Source organism: Microtus oregoni, unplaced genomic scaffold (assembly GCF_018167655.1).
Source record: "Microtus oregoni isolate MIOR12 unplaced genomic scaffold, Mior012 000015F_ref0000493, whole genome shotgun sequence".
Taxonomy (NCBI): Eukaryota; Metazoa; Chordata; class Mammalia; order Rodentia; family Cricetidae; genus Microtus; species Microtus oregoni.
Genome location: NW_024543074.1, coordinates 12,464,386 through 12,491,975, shown reverse-complemented (window position 1 = coordinate 12,491,975; position 27,590 = coordinate 12,464,386). Strand labels below are relative to the sequence as shown.

At 38.8% G+C, this 27,590-nt stretch overlaps 1 protein-coding gene across 2 annotated transcripts in view; it reads right to left on the bottom strand.

The window, feature by feature from the left end:
* Nucleotides 1-27,590, bottom strand: part of Brip1 (BRCA1 interacting helicase 1) — a 126,093-nt gene that overhangs the window by 60,387 nt on the left and 38,116 nt on the right. For both annotated transcript variants that reach the window (XM_041665562.1, XM_041665563.1), the window contains 7 exons: nucleotides 21,569-21,859; nucleotides 16,560-16,781; nucleotides 13,771-13,970; nucleotides 7,016-7,148; nucleotides 2,013-2,167; nucleotides 1,268-1,433; nucleotides 1,018-1,158 (listed from right to left, as the gene is read on the bottom strand). In XM_041665562.1, coding sequence (XP_041521496.1) covers nucleotides 1,018-1,158; nucleotides 1,268-1,433; nucleotides 2,013-2,167; nucleotides 7,016-7,148; nucleotides 13,771-13,970; nucleotides 16,560-16,781; nucleotides 21,569-21,859 — 1,308 coding nt within the window. The remainder of the gene's footprint in view (nucleotides 1-1,017; nucleotides 1,159-1,267; nucleotides 1,434-2,012; nucleotides 2,168-7,015; nucleotides 7,149-13,770; nucleotides 13,971-16,559; nucleotides 16,782-21,568; nucleotides 21,860-27,590) is intronic.

The following is a 27,590-nucleotide window of genomic DNA, read 5'->3' as shown; positions in this document are numbered from 1 at the left end:
ATAATTGAGATTGAAAGGTAGTTTTCAAGCTGACAGACAATATGGAAACACTGTTTAGTTATGCCATATGCTTTATTATAATTCCAGTGAAACTCCAGATTAAATAGACTTTGTACATTAGAGTGAAAACATAATTATAGAATAGCAATCTTATGAAAAATTACACTGAATTTGCTGACCTGCATTCACTTCTGCTTCTAAACGGGGCAGCAGGAAATGTGGAGTCTGTACTCCCACTGCACTACTGCTAAAAGCGATGCTTCTCAACGGGCTCACGCTGGCATTTTGGGAAGCAAATTCCTAGTTACACAGACATGCAGAATTATCAGTCCCAACCACTAAATGTCAAGAGTTTTCAGACACTAAAAGTGCCCCCACAAGTAAACCTAGAGTAGATAGAGTTTTACAAAGAATTAGAACCATGTTAGGTACATAGGTGATGTTAAGTTAGTAGCTAACTATTTCAAGTTACTTCATAAAAAGAAACAGAGCCAGAAGTGCTGACTCGTACCTACAGGTTCAGCACTTGAGAGGTAGTGGCAAGAAGATCGGGAGTTCAGAGTCACCCTTGACTATACAGCAAGCCTATACAGCACAAAACAAAACAAACAGGTGATGGAGAGATGGCTCACTGAGTAAGAACGTGTACGGCTCTTACAGAAGGCCTTGGTTCTCATAACCCACGTCACCTGCTTCACAAATGCTTGCACCTCAAGTTCTAGGGATGCCTCTTCTGGCCCACGCTGGCATCTGCATCAGCCCAGCACAAATAAGCTAATGAAGGTATACCGGGGAATTTTTAGTAGTCATTGAGTCCAAAGAGTCACAGCTGCCAGAGCAGCATCGGTACTCGGTGCGCTGGTAAGCAGTTGACAAGATTACCTTTTATTCTAAAACTAAAATGTTAATTTCCTATCAGAGTTTGCTTATTAGAATTGATGGCGTCCTTTAAGTTACTTATATGGAATTACACTCAGGTAAAAAGACTGAGAGCTTCAACAAAATAAAGCAGCTCACCTGTGAGTTACTGATGACATGGTTAGCCTCTAGCTGGATGTTAAATGTAACACCAAGCTCGGATGAAAATGATTTTAGAGGTGACAGTGTTCCTGATGTTAGGACAATGGTTCGTACTTTGTTATTAATATCTGAAAAGGCCTACAAGGAAACAAGGAACAAATGAGATCATCTTTTGAAAAAGCCAAACAGTCATTTAATTGTTGGTTCTGGTCAAGATGAGTTTGCACTTAAGGCAGAGTGAGCTTACCACAGCTGGATTTAAGCACCAAAAGTTTAGCACATTAACTCCAATTTTCTGTCGTGAATGTTTCTTATTTTTTGGTAGAGCCAAGACTCCATTTTTATCAAAAACAGCAATCTGATTTGTCCAGGAGTAAGTTTGCTGAATAGCAATTTTATAATCACCTGCAAATCTAAATGCAAAGACAATGCTAATTGAATGACACATTCTAAAACAATGACCACATTTTTTTTTTTTTTTTGGTTTTTCGAGACAAGGTTTCTCTATGGTTTTGGAGCCTGTCCTGGAACTAGCTCTTGTAGACCAGGCTGGTCTCGAACTCACAGAGATCCGCCTGCCTCTGCCTCCCGAGTGCTGGGATTAAAGGCGTGCGCCACCACCGCCCGGCCAATGACCACATTACATAACATCAAACCTGATACTCACAAAACTCAACATCCTGACACGCCTTCCCACACAAAGAAACCACAGTCACCCTCACTAGTTAATAAATGAAATTTTGAAAGATCAACCTGATGAATGCCATTTTTAACTCAGGAGAATCTTAAATGTTACAGTTGTCTAAATGTATAGATTGTTCTTACTGACACAGATTCGGAGCAATTGAAATGAGTCTTTTTCCCACTAATGAAAATAAATATTAAATCAGTAAGTAAGTGGGTTTAATGAACGATTCTTCGACTTTTGGTCCTCCAGTCCTAAGTTTAAGAATCTTCATTTGAGGTGTAATTTGGGTCTTGTCTGTCAGTACCTGCTATTTTCTCTCAAGAGGTAGTCCAGCACCATGAAGAGCCCTTTGAGCATTATCTGGGTTGAAGCACTAATAATAGGTATGTCTACTGCTTCTTCTTTACCGTGGACCGATGTCACTTTTTCTTCTTTTTGAAGAACAGTTGAAAAATGTCTCTGGAAGAAATTACCATGTTATTCATGAAGGGGTAGAAAGGGTGACAGAAGGAAAATCCTTTGCAAAGTATAAATACAAGCCGAAATGAAGCAGGTACACATGACTGCAAAAATGCAGGTCATTTTGCACTTCTACTTTTGCCTCTTTACTTGTCACAGTGGCTACGATGAAATCTCGGGCTTCGTGCACACCAGACATTCACTCAATAACTGACCTACAACCTGAAACCAGCAATGGAGTTTGGATTTCCATGTTAGCAAACACTCCTCTGACCAAAGGCACTTTAATAATAGGATGCTTCAGTAAAGACACTTAGGAGGATAACTTCTTCAGCCGGTGTGCTATTTAGTACTTTTCAAAAGCAATGAACTAAACTAAAAAAAAAAAAAAAATCCAATTAACTTTTAATAGAGTTTATGTTTCTCTGAATGCCTGAATTATATATTCAAGAACTCAGGTAATGAGACTATCACGTGATAAACAAATTTTATTAATATCTATTTTTGTTCCTGTTGTTTTGGTGAATGAATCCAGGTATTCAGGAATACTAAGAAGGGCCAGGCATGGTGTTGCACGCCTTTAATCCCAGCATTTGGGAGGTAGAAGTGTTATACCCAAATTACTAATCATGTAATTTCCAATGCAAATTACATGAGGGTCTTTGTTTTAGAAACCCAAGGCTGGAACACCACTTTCCAGCACCCCAGTGAGGTGGGTGAGGAAAGGGTGGCAGGGAGCCTGGGGAGGAGAGAACTTTTAAAGGGGAAGTGCCGTAATCAGGGGAATTCATGTCCTGTCATCTAGGGATTGGATAAGGAGAGCATAGGGTAAGGTAGTTTCTGAAACCACTGGTCAGTTTTTGGGCGCTAAAACCCTAACAGCCATTAATAACTGACAAGGTATCTTCAAGGGTAGGACGCCTCTTAGGAATATCTGGACCTTGTTAAGTTTTACGGCCCTGCTCTCTAGCTCCTTAACTGGCTATTTTCAGGGTGTCTGCTCAAATTCCGCTATCACAGCACATTTCTGGAGCTGAGATCAGGCCCCTGATCATTATATGACTTAAGATGAAGGCCCTTCTCTAAAACAGAGTTTGCAAAGTCAGGTCTTCACAGAAGCAGGCAGATCTCTGTGAGTTCAAGGCCAGCCTGGTCTTGATCCAGGACAGCCAGGGCTGTTCTACAGAGAAACCCTGTCTTGAAAAACAAAAACAAAAACAAAAAAAAAAAAATTAGGCAGGGACTCTACTGAGACATACCTCAGGCCTGAGAAGCAAAATTTAAATAATTTAAGGAAACAGTAAAATAAGAAAATAAAAATCCAAGAACAGATGCCTTGAAGAGTAAGCACAGGTGACTATCAGCTAGTTCACTCTTGCCCCAAGAAAAAAATCCCTCAGTCTACAAATCTTCCCGGGAGAAAAAGTAAGAATACGGTTATGAATAATGGAATGAAGGAAATATAAAATAAAGCACACACACACTGGATGTGGCAGCACATGCTTGCACTCATACCACTGGGATGAAGCGAGGGCTCAGGGCCATCACTGGGCATCTAGCAAGCTCAAGGCCAGATTATGTTGCTTAAGTAAGACCTTGTCTCCACAAGAGAAAAACAAAATATACAATATTATTTAGTCTTATTTAAAAACAAAAGGGCCACGGCTGGAAGGATGGCTCAGTAGTTAACACCGGCTGCTCCTCTGGTGGACCGAGGTTCAGTTCCCAGCACTCATGGCAGCTCACAGTTGTCTGTAACTTCGGGTCCAGATGGACACGATGCCTTCTTCTCACCCCCGAGGCACCAGGCATGCACATGATGCACACACACACACACACACACACACACACACACAGGCAAACTCTCATTACAAAAACAACAAAAAATAAACCTTTCCACATCCCTCTCCTGGGTTTAGTCTATTAAACACAGACCTTACCCTACACCAAGAAAATAGAGTATTGTTAAGATATCAGTTTCTGCTCAAATTAACTTATAGACTCAATGCAATCAGAGACAAAACCCCAGTGAGTTCATGGACAGTGGTAAACTAATTCTAAAATTTATATGGACAGGCAAGAATTCTAGAACAGCCTACACAATATTGGAGAGGGACAGAGAGCTGGCACTATCCTCCTTAATACAAAGACATGTCGTATTTGCAGATACTGGGGCACAACAGAAACCCTAGAAATAACCCTCAAGGATACAACCAACTATCTCCAGTCAAGAAAGAGAGATAACCGAGAAGGGAACCCCTTCCATACGTAGTCACGGACGGACTAACTGCAGTTCACACTAACTAGACAGACCTTACAGGTTCCACAAAAATAAATAAAAAAATCACCCAAAGTAAACTGAAAAACATAAAACTTCCAAAAAACAGGAGCAAATCTAGATGACTGTGGAGTTTATGTTGAGTTTTTAGATATAAAACCCAACACATAGCTCATGAGAGGGAAATAAAAGGAAAGATAAGCGTCATTAAAATTAAAATCTTCTGCTCTGTGTAAGTTGCTGTCAATGAGATGAAAAAGCAAGTCACAGACTGGGAAAATATAACTATAAACACTTATCTAATGAAGCATTTGTATTCAAAATACATGAAAACCTCCTAAAGTGCAACAAAAACTAAACAGCGAGCAAAAGATACAAAAACAACTCAGCAAATGCGCTGGTTGTTCTTTGTCGACTCAACACAACCTAGACATATCTGGAAGGAGGGATCTTAACTGAGAAAACGCCTGCATCGGGCTGCTGGTCGGCAAGTGCATTTCAGACTAGTGACTGGCGCAGGTGGGCGCGGGTGGGCCCAGCCCCTACCAGGACCACCTAGGGGCAGGTGGTCCCACAGTGTAAGAAAGCAGACTGAGTAAGCCACGAGAAGGAAGTCAATAGCAGCATTTCTCCAGTCTCTGCTTCAGCTCTGCCTTCAGGTTCCTGCCTCCACTTCCCTCAATGAACTGTGTAATCAGGATGTGTAAGCCAAATAAATCCTTTCTACTTAAGCTGCTTTTGGTCATGGTGTTTGATCACAGCAACACAAACCCTAAGACCAAAGAACTTAGACAGATGCCAAGTGAATAGATAAAAAGAAACTAAATATCCTGTCTTGGGGAATTGTAAATTAAAAGACCAAAGAGAAGCCAAGCTTAGTGTCTTGTCCTGGAACTTTAAATGCAGATGAAAAGGTGAAGCAACAGGAATCCATGGAAACACAAGCAGATGTTTTTTTGAAGTTAAAAGTACTCTTACCATAGAACTCAAACATTATTCTTCCAAGCATTTCTTGAGAGAAAAAGCCATATCCACAGAAAAACACAAGGATCTACATTTATAACAATTCATGATTGCCCCAAATTAGGAACCACCAATGTTCCTCGCCTGTGAACAGATAAACAAACTGTGGTATACACAGGCAGTGGAATGTTTTCGTGATGAAAAGAAGGAAGGCATCAAGGCGTGAAAAGTTAGGAAGCCCAGGCCTGGGTCTGTGCATCATACACACTCTACGTGGGAGGAACTTAACCACATGTTGCTACAAGAAAGACCACATACAGTATGATTCCAATTGTATGGCCTTTTAGAAAAGACAAGACTATGGAATCAGAGATTAGTGCTTGCCTAGGTTTTGTCAAATGGTACAGCAGAGGTATGAAGAGGTGGGATACATAGGATGTTTTAGGACAGTGAATATGTTCTGCATGATGCCATAATGGTGGATGAGTAGGCAAAACCTAGTTTGGAGCACAATTAATAAAAACCCAGAGACAGATATTGTGGTTCAACCTGAAGATCAGAAAAACAAAACAGCCAACCACTGGCTCTTACTTCTACCTCAGTCCGAAATGTGGACCCTGCCTCCTGAATTCTCAGAATGAGACTGTGTCTGAGAGTTGTCTCCTCCCACTTGATATTTCTCTCTAGGGTTAAGATTAAACGTGTGTACCACTAACTCCTGGTTTCTATGGCAAACTAGTGTGGCTTCTCGAATAAAAAGTATGTCACCACTTCCTGGTCTATAAGGCTAACCTGTGGGGCTGTTTTACTCTCTCATCTTCAGGCAAGATTTATTTATTAAAATACAAATGAAATATCACTACACTAGTTGAACTATACAACATGGAGAGTGACTTGCCAGGACATTTGTGGACTTTGGGAACAATAACACATTAATGTTGATTCATCAATTGTAGCAAGTATTCCGTGACTCTATTCTCAATGGGCAAGACTGGTGTGTCTTTGTTGGGGGAGGTGGTGAGGATGGGAATATAATGAGAATTCTGAGCTTTCCATTCAAATTTTCTTTATATTTGAAACTGCTCTTAAAAAAATAAAGTCTCTTAATTTAGATAATTAAATAGGAACAACAAGAAGAAAAAGAACAAATATTGTTATCCCTCCTGCTAAAGGGAGGTGATGATAAAAGTATAGAACCTCTATCCTGAAGAATGTGCAAAAGTGATACTCATAATGAGGTTCCTAAAGGTTTAACCACCTCTCCATGAACTTCCAATCTGTTGCAGTACAAAAATAGGAGCTTTTTAGTTTCTGAAATTTTAAGTATTATAATTGACACAAAACATTCACAACCTAAAAATACTGATTTCTTTTAGCTGTGACTAAGAATTACTCCTTAAAAGTCTTATTTTTTTCAAACTACATAATAATTTATTTATGTTATCACCAAATGATTATCAGATTTAGATAAGAAAATTTTTAGGCAACTTTTAAGCTGTTAGTTTTAAATTCTGACCGTTTTCCTGGATTGTTACAGTTTTGTTGTTTTTAAATCACTCCTAAAGGACATACCGTTGACTAAATGAACGCCACGGGGAGGACCTTACCTGCAAAATGGGAAAAGTGGCACTGGTGATGCCCATTTTGTACAAATTTAAGAGCATTTCATTTCCACTCCATATTTTACAAGACGACTCATAGTCCCTTTCCACAAGATGCTCAGAATTTGTTTCTAACCAACTGGAATAAAACACACAAACAGTCTGTCAGCCACTGTCATCTCTATATGGCAGAACTGCAAAATTATTATTGTCATCTATGGGTCTGTATACATTCTTTGAAGCTGTTAGTAAACACGCAAGGAATAACACACCTCCAAAATGCACATTTCTCACTGTAAAATAAGCACTTGCATAAGCGTAGGCAATTTTATTAGGAAAGAAGGGTGAGACTTTGCAGACTTATATCCAACACCCACGCATGAGGTGTTCATATCAAACCACATAAAAATAAATGCAAGACAAATATTTATGCTGTATAGTAACAACAAAAGAAATACTTGAAAATGCATAAATAAATTTATTCAAATGTACACTCACTTAATATCTGCTTGAATGCCATTTTTATACCAAAGATACAAGTATTAGTTAAGGCAGTATACAAAGTAAAGAAAATCTTTATTCTCATGGAAATTAAATGACTACTTAAGGGAGTCAGAAACAGCAGACACAGAAACAAATACATAAGAAAGGAAATATCAGGGCAAAAGATAGAACTCAAAGGTAGAGTGCTTGCTTAGCACCCAAGAGGCCTTAGGATCAATTCCCAACACCACAGGAGGGAGTAGTGATATACACAAAAATAAACCTAATCACCAGTTGGTAGCTACTTTAATCCGAATTTCTAACAACTGAAAGCAGAAACATGGCCAGTCCCCAGGGGGATAATAAAAAGAAAGATGCTTCAAAGCAGAAGGGATAGTTGGTGCAAAGCTAACAAATTTTGCTCCTCTGAGGGCCTGAAAGAAAATCAGTTTAGTCATCACAATGGGCAATAAAAGGTAATGGTACAAACAGCGTTACAGGGATAAACTAGAATCAGATCGTTTAGAGCAAGGACAAGAAATTTGGGTTTTGGGCTAGAGAGATGGTTCAGTGGTTAAGAGCATTGACTGTTCTTCCAGAGGACCTGGGTTCAATTCCCAGCAACCACATGGTGGCTCACAACCATCTGTAATGAGATCTGGCGTCCTCTTCTGGCCTGCAGGCATACATGGAGGCAGAATGTTGTGTACATAATAAATAAATAAATAAATAAATAAATAAATATTAAAAAAAAAAGAAGCGGAGGAAGCCGGTTGTGGTGTCGCACGCCAGTAGGATTTGCTGAAGGAGGCAGAGGCAGGAGGATCGCAAGTTCGAGGCCAGCCTAGGCTACACATTTTTCTTTAAAAAAGGAGGAGGAGGAAGAAGAGGAGGAGGAAGAGGAAGAGGAGGAGGAAAAGACAAACAAAAATTTGGAAGAAATCAACAAATCCCTTAAAGAAAACCAAGAAAGGGGGCTGGAGAGATGGCTCAGTGGTTAAGAGCATTGCCTGCTCTTCCAAAGGTCCTGAGTTCAATTCCCGGCAACCACATGGTGGCTCACAACCACCTATAATGAGATCTGGTGCCCTCTTCTGGTGCGCGGGCATACACACATACAGAATATTGTATACATAATAAATAAATATTTAAAAAAAAAAAAGAAAACCAAGAAAAAAAAGCAAACAGGTTAAAGAATGGTTCAAGGCTTAGAAACTGAAATAGAGGCAATAAAGAAAACACAAATTGAGGGAAATCTTGTAAAGAAAAATCTGGGAAAAGGATCAGGAGCTACAAAAGCAAGCCTAAACAACAGAATATAAGAGGTGTAAGACAGAATCTCAGGCATTAAAGATATGATAGAGGAAATAGATTCATCGGTCAAAGAAAATGTTAATCCAACAAATTCTTAACACAAAATATCCAGGAAATTTGGGACACCATAAAAAGACCAAACCTAAGAATAACAGAAACAGTCAAAGGTATAGAAAATATATCCAACAAAATTATAGAATTAAACTTTCCCAACCTAAAGAAGAACATGCCTATGAAAATACGAGAAGTTCACAAAACACCAAATAGATGGGACCAAAAAAAAAAAAAGTGTCCTCACCACATAACACTCAAAATACTAAACATACAGAATAAAGAAAGAATATTAAGAGCTGCAAAGGAAAAAGGGCAAGTAACATATAAAGGCAAACCTATCAGTATCACCGTGAAACATCTCAGAGTCAAGAGCACTATACGTTAAAGACTGTAGTGATTTTACTGCACTTTTTTTAAAAAAGAAAGATTTATTTATTTAATGTGCGCTGGTGTTTTGCCTGTATATACTCTGTGTGAGGGTGTCGGATCCCCTGGAACTGGAAGCTGCCATGTGGGTGCTAGGAATTGAACTCGGGTCCTCTAGAAGAGCAGTCAGTGCTCTTAACCGCTGAACCATCTCTCCGGCCCCTGCACTTTTAAAAGATTCAGAAACATAATAGTTTAAATAAGGGGAAAAAAATCTTTAGTATTTTTCTACCTTTATTTACTACCATGTAAGTATTTGGATCATATTGTGTTAAATGCTTGATTTTTAAAAGTCCCGTCTGAGTTACTACCTTGAGTTTCATGACAAATTCTGCAGTGAATTTTGGCTTGGGAGTAGGACACAATTTCCAGCTTCTGAAATGCTGTTAAATACATTTCTGCCATTTGAGGAACTAGAAGGAACTGAGGAACTGGATATTCAGCACTACATACACATGTGAAACAGTGTTCCTCACAGATGATTATAAAATCAACTATAAATCAACTCTGAAAAATGTTGAAGATGGATGGCTTAGTTGCGACCAAGCCCAATGACCAGAGTTCAAGTCCCAGAACCTACATGGTAGAAGGAGAGAACAGACTCCTGAAAATTGTTCTCTGATCTACACACACACACAAAATGTAGTAATTTTTAAAAGCTGAAGATGTTCTGTATCTTATAGTATCAAATATTTAGCTAACAAACATATTCACCTTATTAGTACACAAATTTGCTTTTGTCTTTACAAAGTAATAAAATTATATGAATATCAAAGAACAGTTTAAAAATGTTTCTTCATGATTTACTGGACAGAAAGGGGTTCTGAGTGCAAAGTCTTTAAGAAGCCTGCTCTAGGCTGTGTCACTAGGTTACATGACTGAGCAGAACACAGGGCCAGGAAAGAAAGCAGGCCCCACGACCAGGTCCTCAGGCATTCCAACAAGTAGACATCAAACAACACCGAGGAAGAATGGACTGTAAGAAGAAAACCAGAGACCTCACAGAAGCGAAGGCAAAAATGCTTTTCAGGGATGACAAGATGCTCAATGGGTAAGGTGTTTGCTACTGAAGCTGGTGATGTGAGTTCAATCCCTGAAGCTCAAGATCACATGGTGGAGAGAACTGACTCCTACAGATTGCCCTGTGAGCCTAGTTGTGTGTCCTGTCACAAGTACACACACACACAAGCGCACACACAAATTATATTTTTAATTAAAAATGAGCAAACAAATGAATGAAAGCATGAATGAACGAATAAAGCATTGGCTATGAAAGCCTAATGACTTGAGTTTGACCTGCAAAACCCACAATAAAATGAGAAAACCAACTCCCAAAAATTGTCCTCCGACTTCCCCATATACACTACTGTGACATGCATACATATGTTGCGGTAGGTCCTTCTGCTCCTCTAGCCTATAGCCGCTGAGATACCAGCCCATTGGGGCGTGGTCTCTCTCCCTTTAAAAAAGCGGCCACTTCCCTCTCCTCTCTCTTTTCACTTCCTGCTCCCCCAGCGACTGGACTCCCTTCCTGGTTGCGCAGAGGGCTGTTGTCTGGGACGGTGATCTGCAAGTTTGGTGAGGGCGTAAGTCACAAACAATGCCACACCAGTTTGGAATTATGATTAATAGGATGGTATTTATTTAAAGGGGAAAAAACTTACAGATCACCGTCCCAGACAAGAGCCCTCTGTGCAACCAGGAAGGGAGTTCAGTTGCTGGCGGAGCAGGAAGTGAAGAGAGGAGAGGGAAGTGGCTACTTTTTTAAAGGGAGAGAGACCACGCCCCAATGGGCTGGTATCTCAGCGGCTATAGGCTAGAGGAGCAGAAGGACCTCCCGCAACACCAAAAAGGGGAAGTGATGTGGGAGTGTCATATATCAATCTGTTGATTTCATTGGTTAAGTAATAAAGAAACTGCTTGGCCCTGATAGGTTAAAACATAGGTGGGAGGAGAAAACAGAACAGAATGCTGGGAGAAAGAAGCTGAGTCAGGGAGTCACCATGGTTCTCCCACTCCAGACAGATGCAGGTTAAGATCTTTCCTGGTAAGCACACTTCGTGGTGCTACATAGATTATTAAAGATGGGTTAAGAGGCTAAAACTAATGTGCCAAGCAGTGTTTAAATGAATACAGTTTCCATGTAATTATTTCGAGGCATAAGCAAGCCAGGCGGCCGGGGTTCTGGGGAACGCAGCCCCACCGCTCCTATTACTACATACATATACATCAAATATACACACAAAAATAATAATAAAGATTTTAAAAATGCTTTTTGAGAGGCTGACCATCAATAACATCCAACCTTGCTGCGATGTCAAGATAACAGAAAAACAGCCAATGAACTTGGTGGCAGATCACTGGTGCCTTGACAAGAACAGCGGCATCAGGATGGATGAAGAACGTAAATGAAAATAAGAGAATCAACTGTGAACTACAAATTACACAGTGAAATAGAAATGACAAAATCCTACCTGGAAAAGATACTACGAAGAAGGCAAGCAAGACTGATAAAGTGGCTCATCACCTGATGATGAAATAAGGACGGTCCGAGTTCTATCCCTGGAACCCGTGGAGAGGTGGAAAGACAGAACCGACTCTACAGAGTTATCCTCCGACCTCCCTGTGTACCCCCAATACACATACCACACACAGAGAGACAAACAAGTAACAATTAATATATATCCGTATATACACACACATCACAAAGGAAGACATAAGCGTAGGTAGCACAAAGAGCAAGGAAGGGGATTTGCCACTCTTACTGTACACAGAAGGCTGATTCCCTATTATACAACACTGAGAGAATCACAGCAAAGACTGAGAAAATATTCAATAAGTAGTAAATACAAAAGGAACCTAGAAGTTGACTTAAAGATGTTTGGTTTCTTTCATATTGAGAGAGATGTTAAGTGAAAACTACTCTGGGCTATCACTTTTTCACATCTCGAGGTAGAAAAATAGACCGTCAAATGAAAAGTCAAATGCAATAAACACCAGGTATAATATGCCATCATTTGGGAAACAATGAGAAGAGAATTTATTTATATTGACTCATTCATTCACACACACACCCTGAAGAACCTTGTTTAGGAGAACAAGGACTAAACAAATAAGGGATGGAATGAAAGGTAGTTTTTACTAAATAGGTTTAGATTATGTCCAAACCATGTGATTACACATTTAAACTTTTCAATGTACAAAATGAAGAAAACAGAAAATTCCAGAATGCATGCGATAAGATGTAGTCAGAAAACTTTATAAGATAACATGATTCTAGAATAAAGTATGAAAGAGAAATTATCTAAAATAAAATTTAGTAAAATTTGTACTAAATCTATTTTTTTAAAGTAATAAAACCTCCCCATTAGTTAAAGCCCACCAAACTAGAATCACACTTGAATGATGAAATAAATAAAGCCCTACGGCACTGGAGAGTTGACACACCAGCTAAGAGCACTTGCTGTTTATTCTGGCCAGTTTTATGTCAACTTGACACAAGCTAGAGTCACTTGAGAGTAGGGAACCCCACTGAGAATGTAGGCAAGCCTATAGAGCCCTTTCTTAGTGATTGTGGGTGATGCCATCCCTGGGCTGGTGGCCCTGAGTTCTATAAGAATGCAGACTGAGGAAGCCATGGGGAGGAAGCCAGTAAGCAACTCCCTCCCTCATGAGCGCTGCATCAGCTCCTGCCTCCAAGTTTCTGCTGTCTGAGCTCCTGTCCTGGCTTCCTTCAGTGATGACTATAATGTGGAAGTGTAAGCTACATAAACCTTTTTCTCTCCAACTTGCTTTTTGGTCATGTTTCATCACAAAAACAGAAACCCTAACCAGGACCCTGATCTTGCCCAGGTTTGATTCCCAAAACCCACATGATGGTTCACAACTGTCTGTAACTCTAATCCCAGGGGATCCAATGTCCTCTTCTGACCTACGTAGGCATTCATGTGGTATACTTACATAATACATGCAACCAAAACACTCATACACATAGATAAAATAAATCTAAATGAAAGACTATGACTCAGATTTTAAAAAATCTTAATTTGTTATTTAATTATTTTAGTGAATTAAAAATGGGTTCTTGACATTATTAGCTTTTAGAAGTCAATTACTTTCATTAGTGTTTTAAAAAAGAGCTAAACTGATAAAGAACAACCCATTTCCCAGATAGCCTGGTTAGTCAAAGTTTACTAACTTAATTTTATATTTATGTGTATGTATCTGTGTGAATGTATGTCACATGTGTACAGATCCCCCAAGGAAATCAGAAGAGGACATTAGATCCCCTAGAGTTGGAATTACAGGTGGAGTTGGAATGATAACTGTGAGATGTGGGTGCTGGGAACTGAAACCAAGTCTCTGCAAGAACAGGAAGCACTCTCTTCGGTCCCTAAGTTTACTAACTTTAAGATACCCCGACATCAAGCATATCTTTAATACAAAGAGACAATGCAAATACACCGAGAGACAAAAGTTCTTACTTAATGAGGTTATAACACACATCTCGCAGGGGCTCGTGGTTTTTCTTCCTTATGTTACTGTTGACCAAACTATCCAGCTCATCCCGGGCAAACCGAAGCTGAACCTCTGTTACACTGTAGCTTGCTGACTCCCGAGCACACTCTTCAATGTTATGAGCTTCATCTAAAATGACAACTTGCTCTTTCAGCTTTATATCCATCTGTAAGATAAAAAATTTTCTATTAAAGCATTTGACAAAATGAATTGAACAGCAGTAGGCAAAAGATTTCGTTTAAAAATTCACAATATAGGCCAATGCTGCTTGTGCAATTTACATTAAAAAACTAATTCTCAAGCCTTAAAACAACTTCAGAAGCATTAACATCTACCAGATACCAGTTCTATACGATAGAGCTCACATTTTCATTCTAAGAACGCTTGGTAACCAACCTCTCGATGAACATGTGCCTATCAGCTGAGCATAGACGATGGTACCACTGGCTACACTGCAGGTATACAATTATACAATAAAGAAGCATTCAGCACAATTTTATCACTGATGACCACACACTTTTGTGTGTGTGTAGTGATGTGGCTAAGCACAGGTCTTCATGTTTGCCATGCAAGCCCTCTAACAAATGAGCTGCATTCCTATCCCAGCAGAGAAAACCTTGTGAAGGGAAACAAGAGGGCAGATTCAGTGATTCCCAAAATCTAACAAGAAGTGATGCAGTCCGACCCACGACATGTACTTTATTTTGAAGACTGCTCTTCTCTGGCTGATGCTGATAAGTCTACTAATCTGTGGATCAAGTGACATCATGTTTCTCACAGGGGAAAACATAGCTCAGAACCAGGCTCATCAGGTAAAGTATTCCAATCCTCTGTGGTCAGAAATTGGCTCAGATTCAGGAATGGATATGCCATCCGAGCTGAGGTGAACAGAGTGACTGGAGGGATGCATGCAAGCTCATGTCCTTTCCTCCAGCTTAGCTAACTGCCTGCGGTTGTCCTCTGTCCCACAAGAAAAGGACTTCCTAAGAACGAGGCCATCATAACGAAAGGAAAGCCAGCTTTTCTTCTTAAGCTCTTTTCAAGTTAGGTTTGTATAACTTGGAATAGAAAATCCTGAGCAATAAAACAAGGAAATTTTATTAAAGTAACCTCCAATAAATGATTTGAGAAAGTAATAACATACACAGGTCTGGGAGTGACTGAAGAGAATTATGAGGCCAGACACAGACTGAGGTTAAAGAGAGGGATTCTGAGGAGGACAGGAGCGAGGCAGAGCATTTCAGTGGGTGTAATAAAAAACAAACACAGGAATCCCTGAGCGGTTCTAAGGCATGCTCAAGGGATCCACTTGGGAGTTTTACGAAAGGCTGAAATGGCAGTTCTATGCCAGACTACTGAGCATCTTGAAAATGGAACTAAAACATGAACTCTATCCCACAACAAAGGAAGAAATATATTTTCAAGTAGGGGACTGATAAAATGAAAGTAATATTAAGAAGCCTATCCTCACTAACACTGTTATATCTGATGCCCAACTAAGAGCTACCCAGTGAGAGGTACAGCAGTAGAGAATAATGGTATGGCAGCAAATAAAATGCCTTACTGAGGCCGGAGAGGAGGCTCTGTAGTTAAGGGCACTTGATGCTCTTCCAGAGGACTTGGGTTCAATTCCCAACATCCACATAAGGGCTCAAAACTGTCTGTAACTTCAGTTTATGGGGTATCCAACACCTTCTTTTAGCTTCTGTGGTCACCTCACACATATATTACATAGGCATACATTCTGGCAAACACTCATACACATAAAATTAAAAAATTAAATAAAATATATAAAAACTTAAATGCCTACTAATTCTTAACTTAAAAAGCTAGAGCTGGAGCTATAGCTCAGTTGGCAGAGCACTTGCCTAGCATGCATGACGCACTGGGTTTGATTCCTAGCACCACAGAAGCTGGCTATAGTGGCAGGCACCTGCAATCCCAACACTTGGGCAATAGAGGACCTGAAATTCAAGGTCATCCTCAGCTATGTAACAAGTTCAAGGCTAATCTGAGCTATGTGAAACCCTGTCTCAACAACAAACCTAGAAAGAAACAGAAAGCTAATATGAACTGCATAGTCACAGCTAAAGAAAGCAGTAACTGGCTATACCAAATCGTTTACTCTTTGTATTAGGCAACAGTGATTATAATCTCTAGAAGAACCAGGCAAATAAATAAAATTTAAAGTTCACTACTAAAAAATTCACAAAGCACAACTTTCACAATACATATTCTCTTCACACAGCTTCTTCAACACAGTTATATCCTCCCCACCCACCCACACACACACAACGGAGAAATATTTTTAGGTAAGTCTTAATTTCGCGAATGGAGAGAACAAGGGTTATATAATGGTCTTCAATGGGGACAATTTGGCTCCACAGGGGAAATGAGGACATTGTGGCAATGTCAGAGATATCTCTGACAGTGACAACTGTAGGGATTGTGTTGGCATCTCAGAGACAGAACCGGGGTTACCACTAAACATCACAAAGTGCAGACGGCCTGTCACAGCCAGGTGACTCACTCAAGCCTGAGGAGCACACTGCAGTTCGAGCTTTAACTGTTATTACTTTGGAAATTAAAATAACTGGGCTAAAAAGTCACCTTTTAATTCACCATAGAAGACGTGTTCAGTACTCTGTTTACGTAAACTCGATACAGAGGGGAAAGACACAGACATCTAAAAGCTCCCACAGTCATCACCTTTATCTCTAAGTAGCGGAAACTTCTAATTTTCATAGGTACTCACGCTTTCCCTTATTTGAGCGTCCAAGAGGTAGTTGTAGGGACAAAATACTATGTCAGCATCATCTACCAGCTCCCGAGCTGTGTAGTAGGGACATGCCTTCAATTTCCTCCCGAGGCCGACAAGCTCTTCTATGTCCCAGGCTTTGGACATCCCCTGATGAAACTGCAATGTCTGCTGGTTACCAATTTTATGGACACCATGGTAAAAATAGCAGGACTTCCCCTGAAAACGGACAGACATAACTGAAATGTGAGCCAGCTTTGGAATAGAAGGAATAAAGTAAGATTATCACAGAACTTCAAAAGATTACTAGAACCAAAAGCTAATAATCTAGAGAGAAAACAAATACTTCTATACTTCTAATCACAATCTTATCTTCCTGCCAAGACACAGAAATCTCACTACACTGCCAATATTGACTTTGAACTCTTGGGCTCAAATGATCCTTCTGCTTCACCCTGGAAGCAGAAGCTGGAATTAGACGCTATATCCAAACCCATTTAAAGAGATTCCACTCAGAATCAGAGAGAACACCCAATACAAAATCAACGAGAAAAACACGCTTAAATTGTTTGATGTAGCCGTGCCATTAGCCATAAAGCATTCCTGGAAGATGAACAAAGCACTGGTATTTCCTGATGGTTTTAGAACGGAATTAGATGATAGACATAGGGAGAAAATCTCTATTGGCTCTCTTGTCTCTTTTCAAATGTAGACCATGTGACAATATTAGAAGTCAGGAAACAAGAAAGGCAGATGAGGGGAAAAGGAAATAAAATACAAGAGTACCCCCAAAATTGCAAATTATATTATTCAAAACATATACTATTAACATTTTCGTGTATCTCACTTTTTTTTTTTTTTTTTTGGTTTTTCGAGACAGGGTTTCTCTGTAGCTTTGGAGCCTGTCCTGGAACTAGCTCTTGTAGACCAGGCTGACCTCGAACTCACAGAGATCCACCTGCCTCTGCCTCCCGAGTGCTGGGATTAAAGGTGTGCGCCACCACCACCCGGCTCTCACTTTCTTCTATACACATCTCTATAAAATGGCCCAATGTTAAGATTAAAAACAAACTGCTATCAGGAAGATCTCATCTCACTGTTGCGCATGTGCACACTGAGTTAGCACGCCGGAACTGAACTGGTTCCCTTCGTACTGGGCCTTTAGAATGTCCTCATGCTTGCAAGGGAAGCACTGCACAGCTGAGCCATCTCCCCAGGCCTCATCTTTACCTCTTTTAAAGGTGAGAAACAAAATCTTGTTTTGATGTGTACTTTTTATATTTCTACCAAGGTGTAATGTTTCTTTGAAAGACTGTCCTCGTGTGTGTGGTGCTGGACACTGAGTCCAGGGCCTCACACACTCAGTGTAACCACTCTACCCGAGTTACAATCTCCAGTCCCTGTATGAACATTCAACAAAGGGTCCACGGTAATTCCTATTTCTTTGATGTGATCGATTAATGCCTTTGCTATTATGTTGTTGGAAGTAAAAAATACATAGTATTAATTAAAAATTAAAATTCTGATAACTCACTCCAAGTATGAATATGTCATATGCCAATTTTAACTGACTAAAAGCGGGGACAAGAGAGATAGCTCAGTGTTAAGAGCACTTACTGCTCATGCAAAACACCTGGATTTGGTTCACAGCACACATACGGAAGCTCACAACCTCCTTAACTGCAGTTCTGGGGCACAGGAGGCCTCTTTTGGCCTCCACGTGTGTAGTGTGCAGGCAGGCTCATCACATACACACACATTACAACAGTGTATTACAAAATCTAAGATGCATAAACGTAGCCCAGCGTGGTGGCGGGTGACTATAATCCAAGCATGTGGGCGCCTGAGGCAGGAGGATAGAAAATTTAAGGCCTACTGACCTTCATAGCAACATTCCCAATTAAAATAAGTTAAATAAGTGAATGAATAAATAAAATGTATAAAACTAATAGTCAAGTTACAAGAAAAAATTTCAACAAAAATTTAAGCCTTGAGTAATGAAAGTACTAGAAGCTTTGAATAATGGGAAATTTGCCAAAACTAAAAAATTCTGACTTTTATCATCAATGTACACTGATGATAAAAATTAGATACATGGCAGTTTAAAAGCAAAAAAGAAACAAAATCTAACAAAAATCCTGTATCTAAATCCAATTTTGTAACCAACAGCAGACACGTTAAGCCATTTTAAAGAAGTTACACCCTTTTAAGGCCAGGTACAGTGGCACCTTTAATATCAGCACTCAGGAGGCAGAGGCAGGTGAATCTCTGAGTTTGAGGATAGCCTGGTCTATAGATGGAGTTCCAGGCCAGTCAAAGCTACATAATGAGACCTTGTTTCAAAACAAACCAAATGATACACCCTTTGAAGTGACTGTGCTATCTGTTAGGTTCTCTGATGAAGTCATCAAATGTATAAACGCATGACTAAGTCTGTGCAAAGTGTCCTTGCTTGAAGAATAAATATGCATATATACTCTAGCAAATAATGGTTTTTTAAACGTTCTGGCAAAATATGCACAGAACTTTGCCGAGTTTCTTTGAGGGGTTAGAGGACAGGAGAGGATGTGGCTATCATGCTGGGCTAGCTTGGCCTCTTCTATCCACCTATGTGCGTTACCATACGTGTGACTATATTTCTTTTCTTTTCAGGGTGAGGGGAAAGCAGGCTCGTCTTATGTAGCCAGCTACCCTTAAATCTGCAATCCTGCATGAGCCTCCTGAAGACTGGGATCACCAGTGTGCACCACAATACCCAGATACTTTTCTTAAAAAAAAAAATATTTTTTTTTATTTTGCCTGCATGTGTGTATGTGCATACCTGGTGTCCACAGAAGGTATCAGATCTCCTGGAACTGGAGTTACAGGCAGTTGTGAGCTGCCATGTGGTATTGGAAATTGAACCCTGACACTCTGGAAGAGCAGCCAGTGTTCTTCTAACCTCTGAGCCATCTTAGCTGCTTTGTTTGAATTTTTAAAGAACAAGACAGTCTACATCAAAATTTTTAAAAGAATTGGCATTCCAAGCTCAACTTTAATTTTCATAATTGAAGCAAAAAGAAAAATTTTAACAGACTATCATTCTAGTATGGTGACACTTTGAAAGAGACCGTGAACAAAAACACATGTACCTTCAGATCAAGCCAAATAATCAGAAAGTTTACACTTGAAGGGCTCTTAGGACAACAGCTCTGTGCAGGCTGACAGTGAAGCCCAGAGCTCATCTCTTTTAGCCGTGTAACAGAACCCAGAAGGGAGTCTGTCAGTGGGAGTGTTATCACACTGTAAACCCTTTTCACTCAATGTCAGTTATCTATTTATCGTTTCTCTTAGGTAAATCAGCCACAGGAAACACAGACACCTACAGTGACTTTGTAATTGGCCCTCATTACAATACCAAATTACTCTGAGGGCTTGGGAACAAGAAATGAACGCTTGTGTATACCCGGGAGGTGAGCAGTCTGACAACGAGCTGGGAGACAGCACGCCACAGCAGCTCTCTCTGCTGACTTCATCTCTAATGTGCAAAAACAAACTAGCTGTTCATTGCAAGCCAGTGGGAAGTTCTGAGCATCCAAGTCTACCAAACTGTCTTACATGACTGAAACTTCTGAGCATAAAGATCAAGTGCAAATGGTACTGCAGGATTCTAGACTATTAGACAAAATAAGACTATCTGCCTTAAAACTTTTCATTGCTTTCACCAATATATTTTAACTTATATATTTCCTACAAATGCACAATAATTTTTGCCAAAAATGAGTGAAAAAGGATTTTAAAAATATGCAATGGCAGACAGCACCTAGGTTTAGCAGAGCAGTAACTCATGGGGGCATTTGTGGTTACTGCGAAACCCTTTCCTTAAGCACCCTTTAAACACACACAGTAAGAGATTCCACGTCATTCTTCAGCTGGTCAGAAAGAACTGAAATGGCAACAAATACGACTATAGAATTTCAGCAGTGATTTTGACCGAATGATTCTGTTTCCTTCTTTGCTCTGAACGGTCACTCAAGCCTGTCCACTACATCACCGTACAGTCAGTCTCTCCGACCACATAAAGCTAAACAGCTACTAAATATGACTTGAATAGGCATTCAAAAACCAAGCAAACTCTCATCTGCTTAAAATAAAAAAACTGAGAAAGAAAACCATACTATACGGGAGGAGGTGACCCATCAATGAAACAAGACTTTTGGGACCATTACTCATAGTCTTTTGTGCAGAATCAACTCTGATTAAATAATAGAAAGACAAAAAAAATTTCAAAGTCTACATCATTGCTCACTTTATACACTGATTCACTTGGCTATTTCGGAGAACAATCTCATACTTACAACTTCAATTTTCAAGCAAATTAGCTACAACAAATGCAGGCTTCCAAACTAATACTGCACAGGATTAAATGGTATTTACAACAGCATGTTTTTCCTCATTCCACCCAACCTAAGAATTCATACCACTCCAATTTCCCTGGAAAAATGTAAAACCATGTATAACATGTAAAACATGTAAGGCATGTTACACATGGTTTTAAACGAAACAATCCTGCATTTTTTTTTAAAAAAAAAAGTCTGTATTAATTAGAACCATAAATTAATCATGTATTTCAACATTAAAAATTTCAAAATTTACTCAGTTTAAACTATCTTATTTTGAAGTTTTTAAATACATAAAATATGCTGATTAGATCTAATTAGATAATATTCTTATAACATTTTATGCCTTCATCTGACATCACTCATGTTCAACTATTTTGGTTAGAAGGATTTAAACAAAAAAATTACATCTCATACAACAAAAATTAATAACATGGAATTTTACTAATTTATAAGTTTTAAAACCAAAAATCTATCAATTTAAATGTGAATTAAAATTTTCTTATGGTGATATTTTTAAATAGTAATTAATTTGATTTCATATTATTTAATGATGAGTATATAAATATACAGAACATGTATCAAGAAATTCTAATCTCTTCAGCCTTATTTCTTTTCTCTACTCACGTGTTTTCCATCCAGCAGTTCCATGCACTTCTCATTTCTGTTGAAGTTACCCACCACTTCAGGGTGAACACAAGTATGGTCCCTGCTGGAAAGAATAGTCATTGGGACTCCTGAGTAAGCTGTCTTTCGGAGCTCTCTAGTAATCTGAGCAATCTGCTTGTGTGTGCGTGTCCCAAAATAAATTTTGGGTCTCTTGGATTGTCCCCCGTGATCTTTCTTAATAGTATCTGCAGAGTCTTCACTGTTTCCTTGTTTAGTAGAACAGCAGCACTTACAACTCTGGCCATTGAGCTGAAACAAGGGAAGAAAACAAACAATGTCTGGGCCACCACAACAAACACGGTACCACCTCTCAGAATCGAAGCCCTTAGGTAAAGAATCCTAATGGTCCAAGGAGCTTTCAGAGAGTAGTCTCTAACGCACCACTGAAGAAGAAACCACACACTACACACAAATTAGTTCTCTATCTTCTCCAAGTTATAAACAATGCTTCTCCATCTTTGCATTCTTTCCGACATATTCAATTCCAAATATTTAAAGTACATCTTAACACTTCTCTTTTATAAAATTATAGTATTAAAACAATATGACAGATTGGAAAAACATTTCATTTCTCTTGGGTCATTGTGACATTATAGAACTGATAGTTTTTCTCATAGCATGGCTCAAATATTCCGTTTTTAAACGGTATTTGAAATGTGGTTAACAAAAGAATAGACATAAGAAGTTAAATCTTAAGCACCACTACAAAATAAGTCGAGAAAACTCTTCTCTAACAAAGGAATGAAAATGAATACAAAAATATCAACATTTAACAATGTGAAAACAGGCTGCTTGCATGGAACAAGTATGCCTGAAATCCAATTACATGTGTGAAATCAAAACCCAACAGAAAAACTGTTACTAAAATAGCTCATCCTGGACAACAAACTCTCAAGTCATTCAGTATCGCAAATGAAATCACATAACTATCTCTTTAAATTCAGCAATGGAACCTCAAGAGTAGTCTAAACTTCACCTGATTTGAATTCCCACCTCCGAATTCTGCCCCACCCCCTTTTTGCAGGTTTAATCTATGAGAACTCACAGATTCTTAACAAATATCCCCTTCAGAGCTTCAATTCCTCCACCAAATGAGACAGAATGAAGTCTGATTTCAGAGAAATGCTGAGAAACAATCACTGAGAGGGAAAAGGGGGAACAGCATACTCATGGAAAAGACTTTACACTGCAAAGACTCAGTTTGGTAGGACTCTACTTACTGCATTAAAAAATTGTAATCAGTAAGATTAGCCTTCATAAACAAATGATAAGTCATAGTATGTTACACCACAACACTGGAGATCAAGCTGTCTTTTAGCCTCTGCTCAGTGGAAAAGTAAGTTCAAATTACTCCTACTCTCGCTCAGCCTTGTCCACCATTAAATATTACAATACATGATAGAATGGATGTAAATGTGACCCTTCTGGGGCTGTCACTCACTGGGATAAAAGGTTCACTGATGTGCCAAATAAACATTCAGTCAAAGCAGATAAAGTTACAGTCATGCTGGAATTGTTACACTCTCCTCTCGGGTTGCCAGTAACAGCAGATTTCATTACAGAGCGCTGCCACATTAAATAGCCAGTTCCAAATATCCTGCCTTCTATATTGAATAATTACTTATTCACTGAGAGGATAAAAGAAGAGTTATGAATGGGGCCCTTGTCAACAGCGAAGCAGGAAACAGCTGACTTGTGGCTTATGTTACATATGTTGCAATATCTAACAACTTATACTCACAGAGAAAATGGAATGCAAATTATATCATGATATTTGCACTGAATTGTTTTTTTTGTTTTTGTAGTATTTGATTTCTGTAATATTTGAATTGTAAATTAATTAATTAACGTACTGAGAAACTAAGGTAACTACAGGTACAGAATTATTTACTTTTTCATATCCACAGACTTTTTACTCAATTACACTATTTCTATTCCTATAATGCTGTTGAATATACTGGACAATTAGACTGCTAGAACCAATTAAATCATTTTATCCTATATGGATACATTATATAAAACCCTAAAAGTAATTCACTAAAATGGCTCTCAAGGCTTAGCAAACTCCTTTTTTGAGAGAATTCTTTTCAACATTAATTTCACTTAATATTTACCACTGGCTTCTTTTAAGTCTTCCTTTTTTTCTGACTTCCTTTCAAAAAAGAAAAGTACAGAAATATATAAAATAATCAACTTTCACAAATACTTTAGTAATTAACTTACAGACCTTCACAGATATACAAATATACCTTTCATATAATTATTTTCAAATAAAAAGGAAACACTACCATATAGTCTTACAACTTGCTATTTCAAAATTTTACATTTCAAGAAGGGTGAATTTGGCATCAATAAGTCGGTTCTCACCTTAAAATGTTATGTAGTAGCTCTACTAACAAAAATTCATGATCAAAATTTTTTAACTACAATAGATTTAGATACCACCAATTTCTACACCACTAATTCAGAAAAGTATAGGCCATAGATATTTTCATATGAAATATGCTTTGTTTGTTAGCTTTTAAAGTGAATTGAAAAAAATTATGTATTTATGAAGTCAAGGTAGATGCCTTAAGAGGACAGTAGTTACACAAGGAAAAAAATAAGAATGAAATTAAGACAGTCATGTCTTGCTCCTACGCACTCCTAAAGAATAACTACTTCTTCAAAAGTGATCTTCCATAGAGGTTACTACTTAGAAGATCTGAGAAAATCATACTTGAAGATAGAAAAGTGATATGACACCAGAATAAAAGCTTTTAAATAAGCATTTACCTAATAACAAAAAGGGACTGCTTTTATCAAAATGATTAACTTTCAATGCTGAAAGAAAACACAAGATAGGATCTGGATCACAGCAAGGAGAGGAGATAAGAATGCACCCTGACCCCCTGAATAAGCTGTGACTTTATGGCCTTTCTCTGAAACCTGTGGACTTAGAAGTCCTGAAGCAGCCAGATGAAAAAAATCCGGCAGCTCTGCCCCTCTTGATAGCTATTTCTCCTGTTGACAGGTTTGTTTTTCATAGGATGGTTGCTTTTTGCCTATATTCCTTAAATGCATAGAATTTTCATTAGGACACTACAAAATAAAATTTAAAACTATTAACTTTTATCCGATATACTAAAGGCCAACAGGTAAAACATGATCCCCAAAACTTGTCAACTTTATAACCTGTAAATGGTAATGAGTTCTGACCAAGCTCTGTAAAAATGGCGGCTTCCTCTTCATGTCTAAAAACTAGCTTCACTTCAACAGAAGGCAAGAACATCCAACATGCATAGCAGCAAAAGCAGAGTATCATCTTAGAGAATAATACAGGGGACACGTGTAGACGGGACAGGAGTCACTTCCTCCAAAAGTCCTCTCAATTCTATAATGGCCAACACTGTCCTCGGGAAGCTAGCGACCAAGAATATTTAGAAATTTTTCCATGTGTTTAATAATGACTTCTAGTTCTTCTCTTGTCCTGTTGTATAAAGATGTACCTAAACTCTATGAAAGAGGAGAAAAGTAGAAGTTTTGGTTTTGAGAGAAAGGCCAGCTGCTGAGTCCTCCACTACCCCTTGCACAGAACTGTGAGGAGCAACCCCGAGTGTAGCACACTAGAACACCAACTGCTGAAGTGTCAAAGCCCCCTGCACACTCTCCCTGCACAGTCCCTGCAAAACAGTATGCCTACCTATTGAAAAATAAAATGAGAAGGGTCATGAAACATTTTTAGAAAAGGAAATTAGGAAATAGAAATTAATTTCACTATCAACAGCAAGGCAGGAAACAAACGGCATTGGCCAATGTTGCACATACTGAACTATCTAACACGATCACAGAGAAAATGGGAAGCAAATTCTATCACGACATTCTGACTGAATCCCTCAGGTTACTCTGCTACTTACTGTGGGTATCACGTCACTTCTAAAAGGAGACTATGGATTGGATCCTCAAAGAACAAATTTATTGTGAACAAAATAAATATTTAGGCCAGGTGTGAAGGCATACACCTGTAACCCAGCACTTGGGGAGTGAAGGCAAGAGGATCAGGCGTTCAAGGGTAGCCTTAGCTGTACAGCAAGTCTGAAGACAGTCTGAACTGAGACTCAGTCTGGAAATGTGTGTGTGTGCTTGCATGTTCTTTTTCTCCTCCCTTTCTCCTTTTTATTTTTTCCAACCCACTACAAACTCCTAAAGTACAGCAACTCACATTTCTCTGCATAACTCATTCACTGAGTGTGTAAGTATAATTTAAACTCTTTCCATTGGAGGACCATGGCGCGGTGTCCCCAAACTACTTAACCTAATCTCACAGTTTTAAAGTCTGATGGACACTCCAGTTCTAATTTAAAGTGATCTAAGCACAATAAAGATACTTCAATAATCAGATAACTAGCCTTTAAAAGCAAAAGCACAGGATAATTTACTACTTTTTGAAGTTATGCGAATATGTGAGCCTCTTTAGCTGTGAACAACAAATACATATCTAAGATTCAATATTAATAATTACCACCTAATAAAGCTGCCCTGGCATGAGGCACTTCACACTCGGTGTCCCGTTTCATCCATCCATTCAGCCAAGAGACATTAGAATCCACCAAGCCAAGTAGAGGACAATAACAAGGGTCACCCAACCTCATCCACAAAGAGGGCTTCACTCTTTAATTGTCCTAAAAGGAGCAGTCTGGAGAGTTTATTCATACCAGTTTCATGAATTAAGGAATTGTTTCTAGTTACTTCTGTGCTCATAATTTTTCTGACGCAATTACAAAATATATCTAGGATAAACTATATAACTAAATTCATAAAAATTACATAAACTTGTTATTTGAATTAAATACTTTCTATCAAGATCCATGTTAAGTACAACAAAGGAGTGGGAGATGAGACCTTTCCATTAAGAGACTATTTACAGCAAGAGTCAACAAACTTTTTTCCCTAGCAAACATTGTTCATCAAGGGTCAGAGAATAAATATTTCAGGCTTTTCAGGCTACAGGGTCTTATATAAGAAAAAAAAAAAAAACAACTACGGGGCACCTTTAATCCCAGCACTCAGGAGGCAGAGGCAGGTGGATCTATGTGAATTTGAATTTGAGTGAGTTCCATCCAGGACAACCAGGGATACATACAGAAACCCTATCTCAAAAGAAGAAAAAAAAAAGAAAGAAAGAAAAAAGAAAGAAAAAGAAAAGTTCATGTGGTTCAAATGTGGGATAAGAAGGTTGTTTTTTTTTTTTTTAAGACAGGGTCACTGAACTTTATGTAACCCAAAATGGTCCCAAAGTTGATCCTTTTGCCTCAGGCTCCAGAATGCGGGTATTATAGGAGCACACCTCTACATTCACCCACCCCCTTTGGAAAAGGATTTATTTATTATTTTATGTGTATAAATAAAAATATATACATATATAAAATGAACTAGAATTTTATGTTCGAACATATATACAACATAGCAATGTTGAACAAGTTGATCTAAATAAATGTAATTCTCTCCATAAAATTCCAAATAAATTGAAGGTAGAGATAAAAATATGAAACTTTAAGGAGAGAATTAGAAAAGACTACTCTAGTAAATAGTCACGGTGGTCAGCAATATCTGGGGAGACGGGACTGGGGAAGTGGCTAAGTGGGTAGAGTGCTTGCCTAGCATAGACAAAACTCTAGGTTCACCTCCCAGCACATAATCCTGGAACTGTGCAACTTGAGAGAAGCAGGAGGCTCGGAAACTCAAGATAATCCATCCTACTGAGGGCGTTTGCGTGTGTGTGTGTGTGTGTGTGTGTGTGTGTGGTTGTTTGGTTGTTTGTTCTGAGACAAGGTCTCACTGTGAGCCCCTGACTGGTCTGAAAGTCACTAAGTGTAGATCAGGTTGGCCTCAAACTCAAAGAGATCTGCCTGCCTCTGCCCCACAAGAAGCAGGGTTAAAGGTATGCACCACCCATGCTGTGTCAGGAAATCAGTTTATTTTTAATTTTTAGTGATTTCTT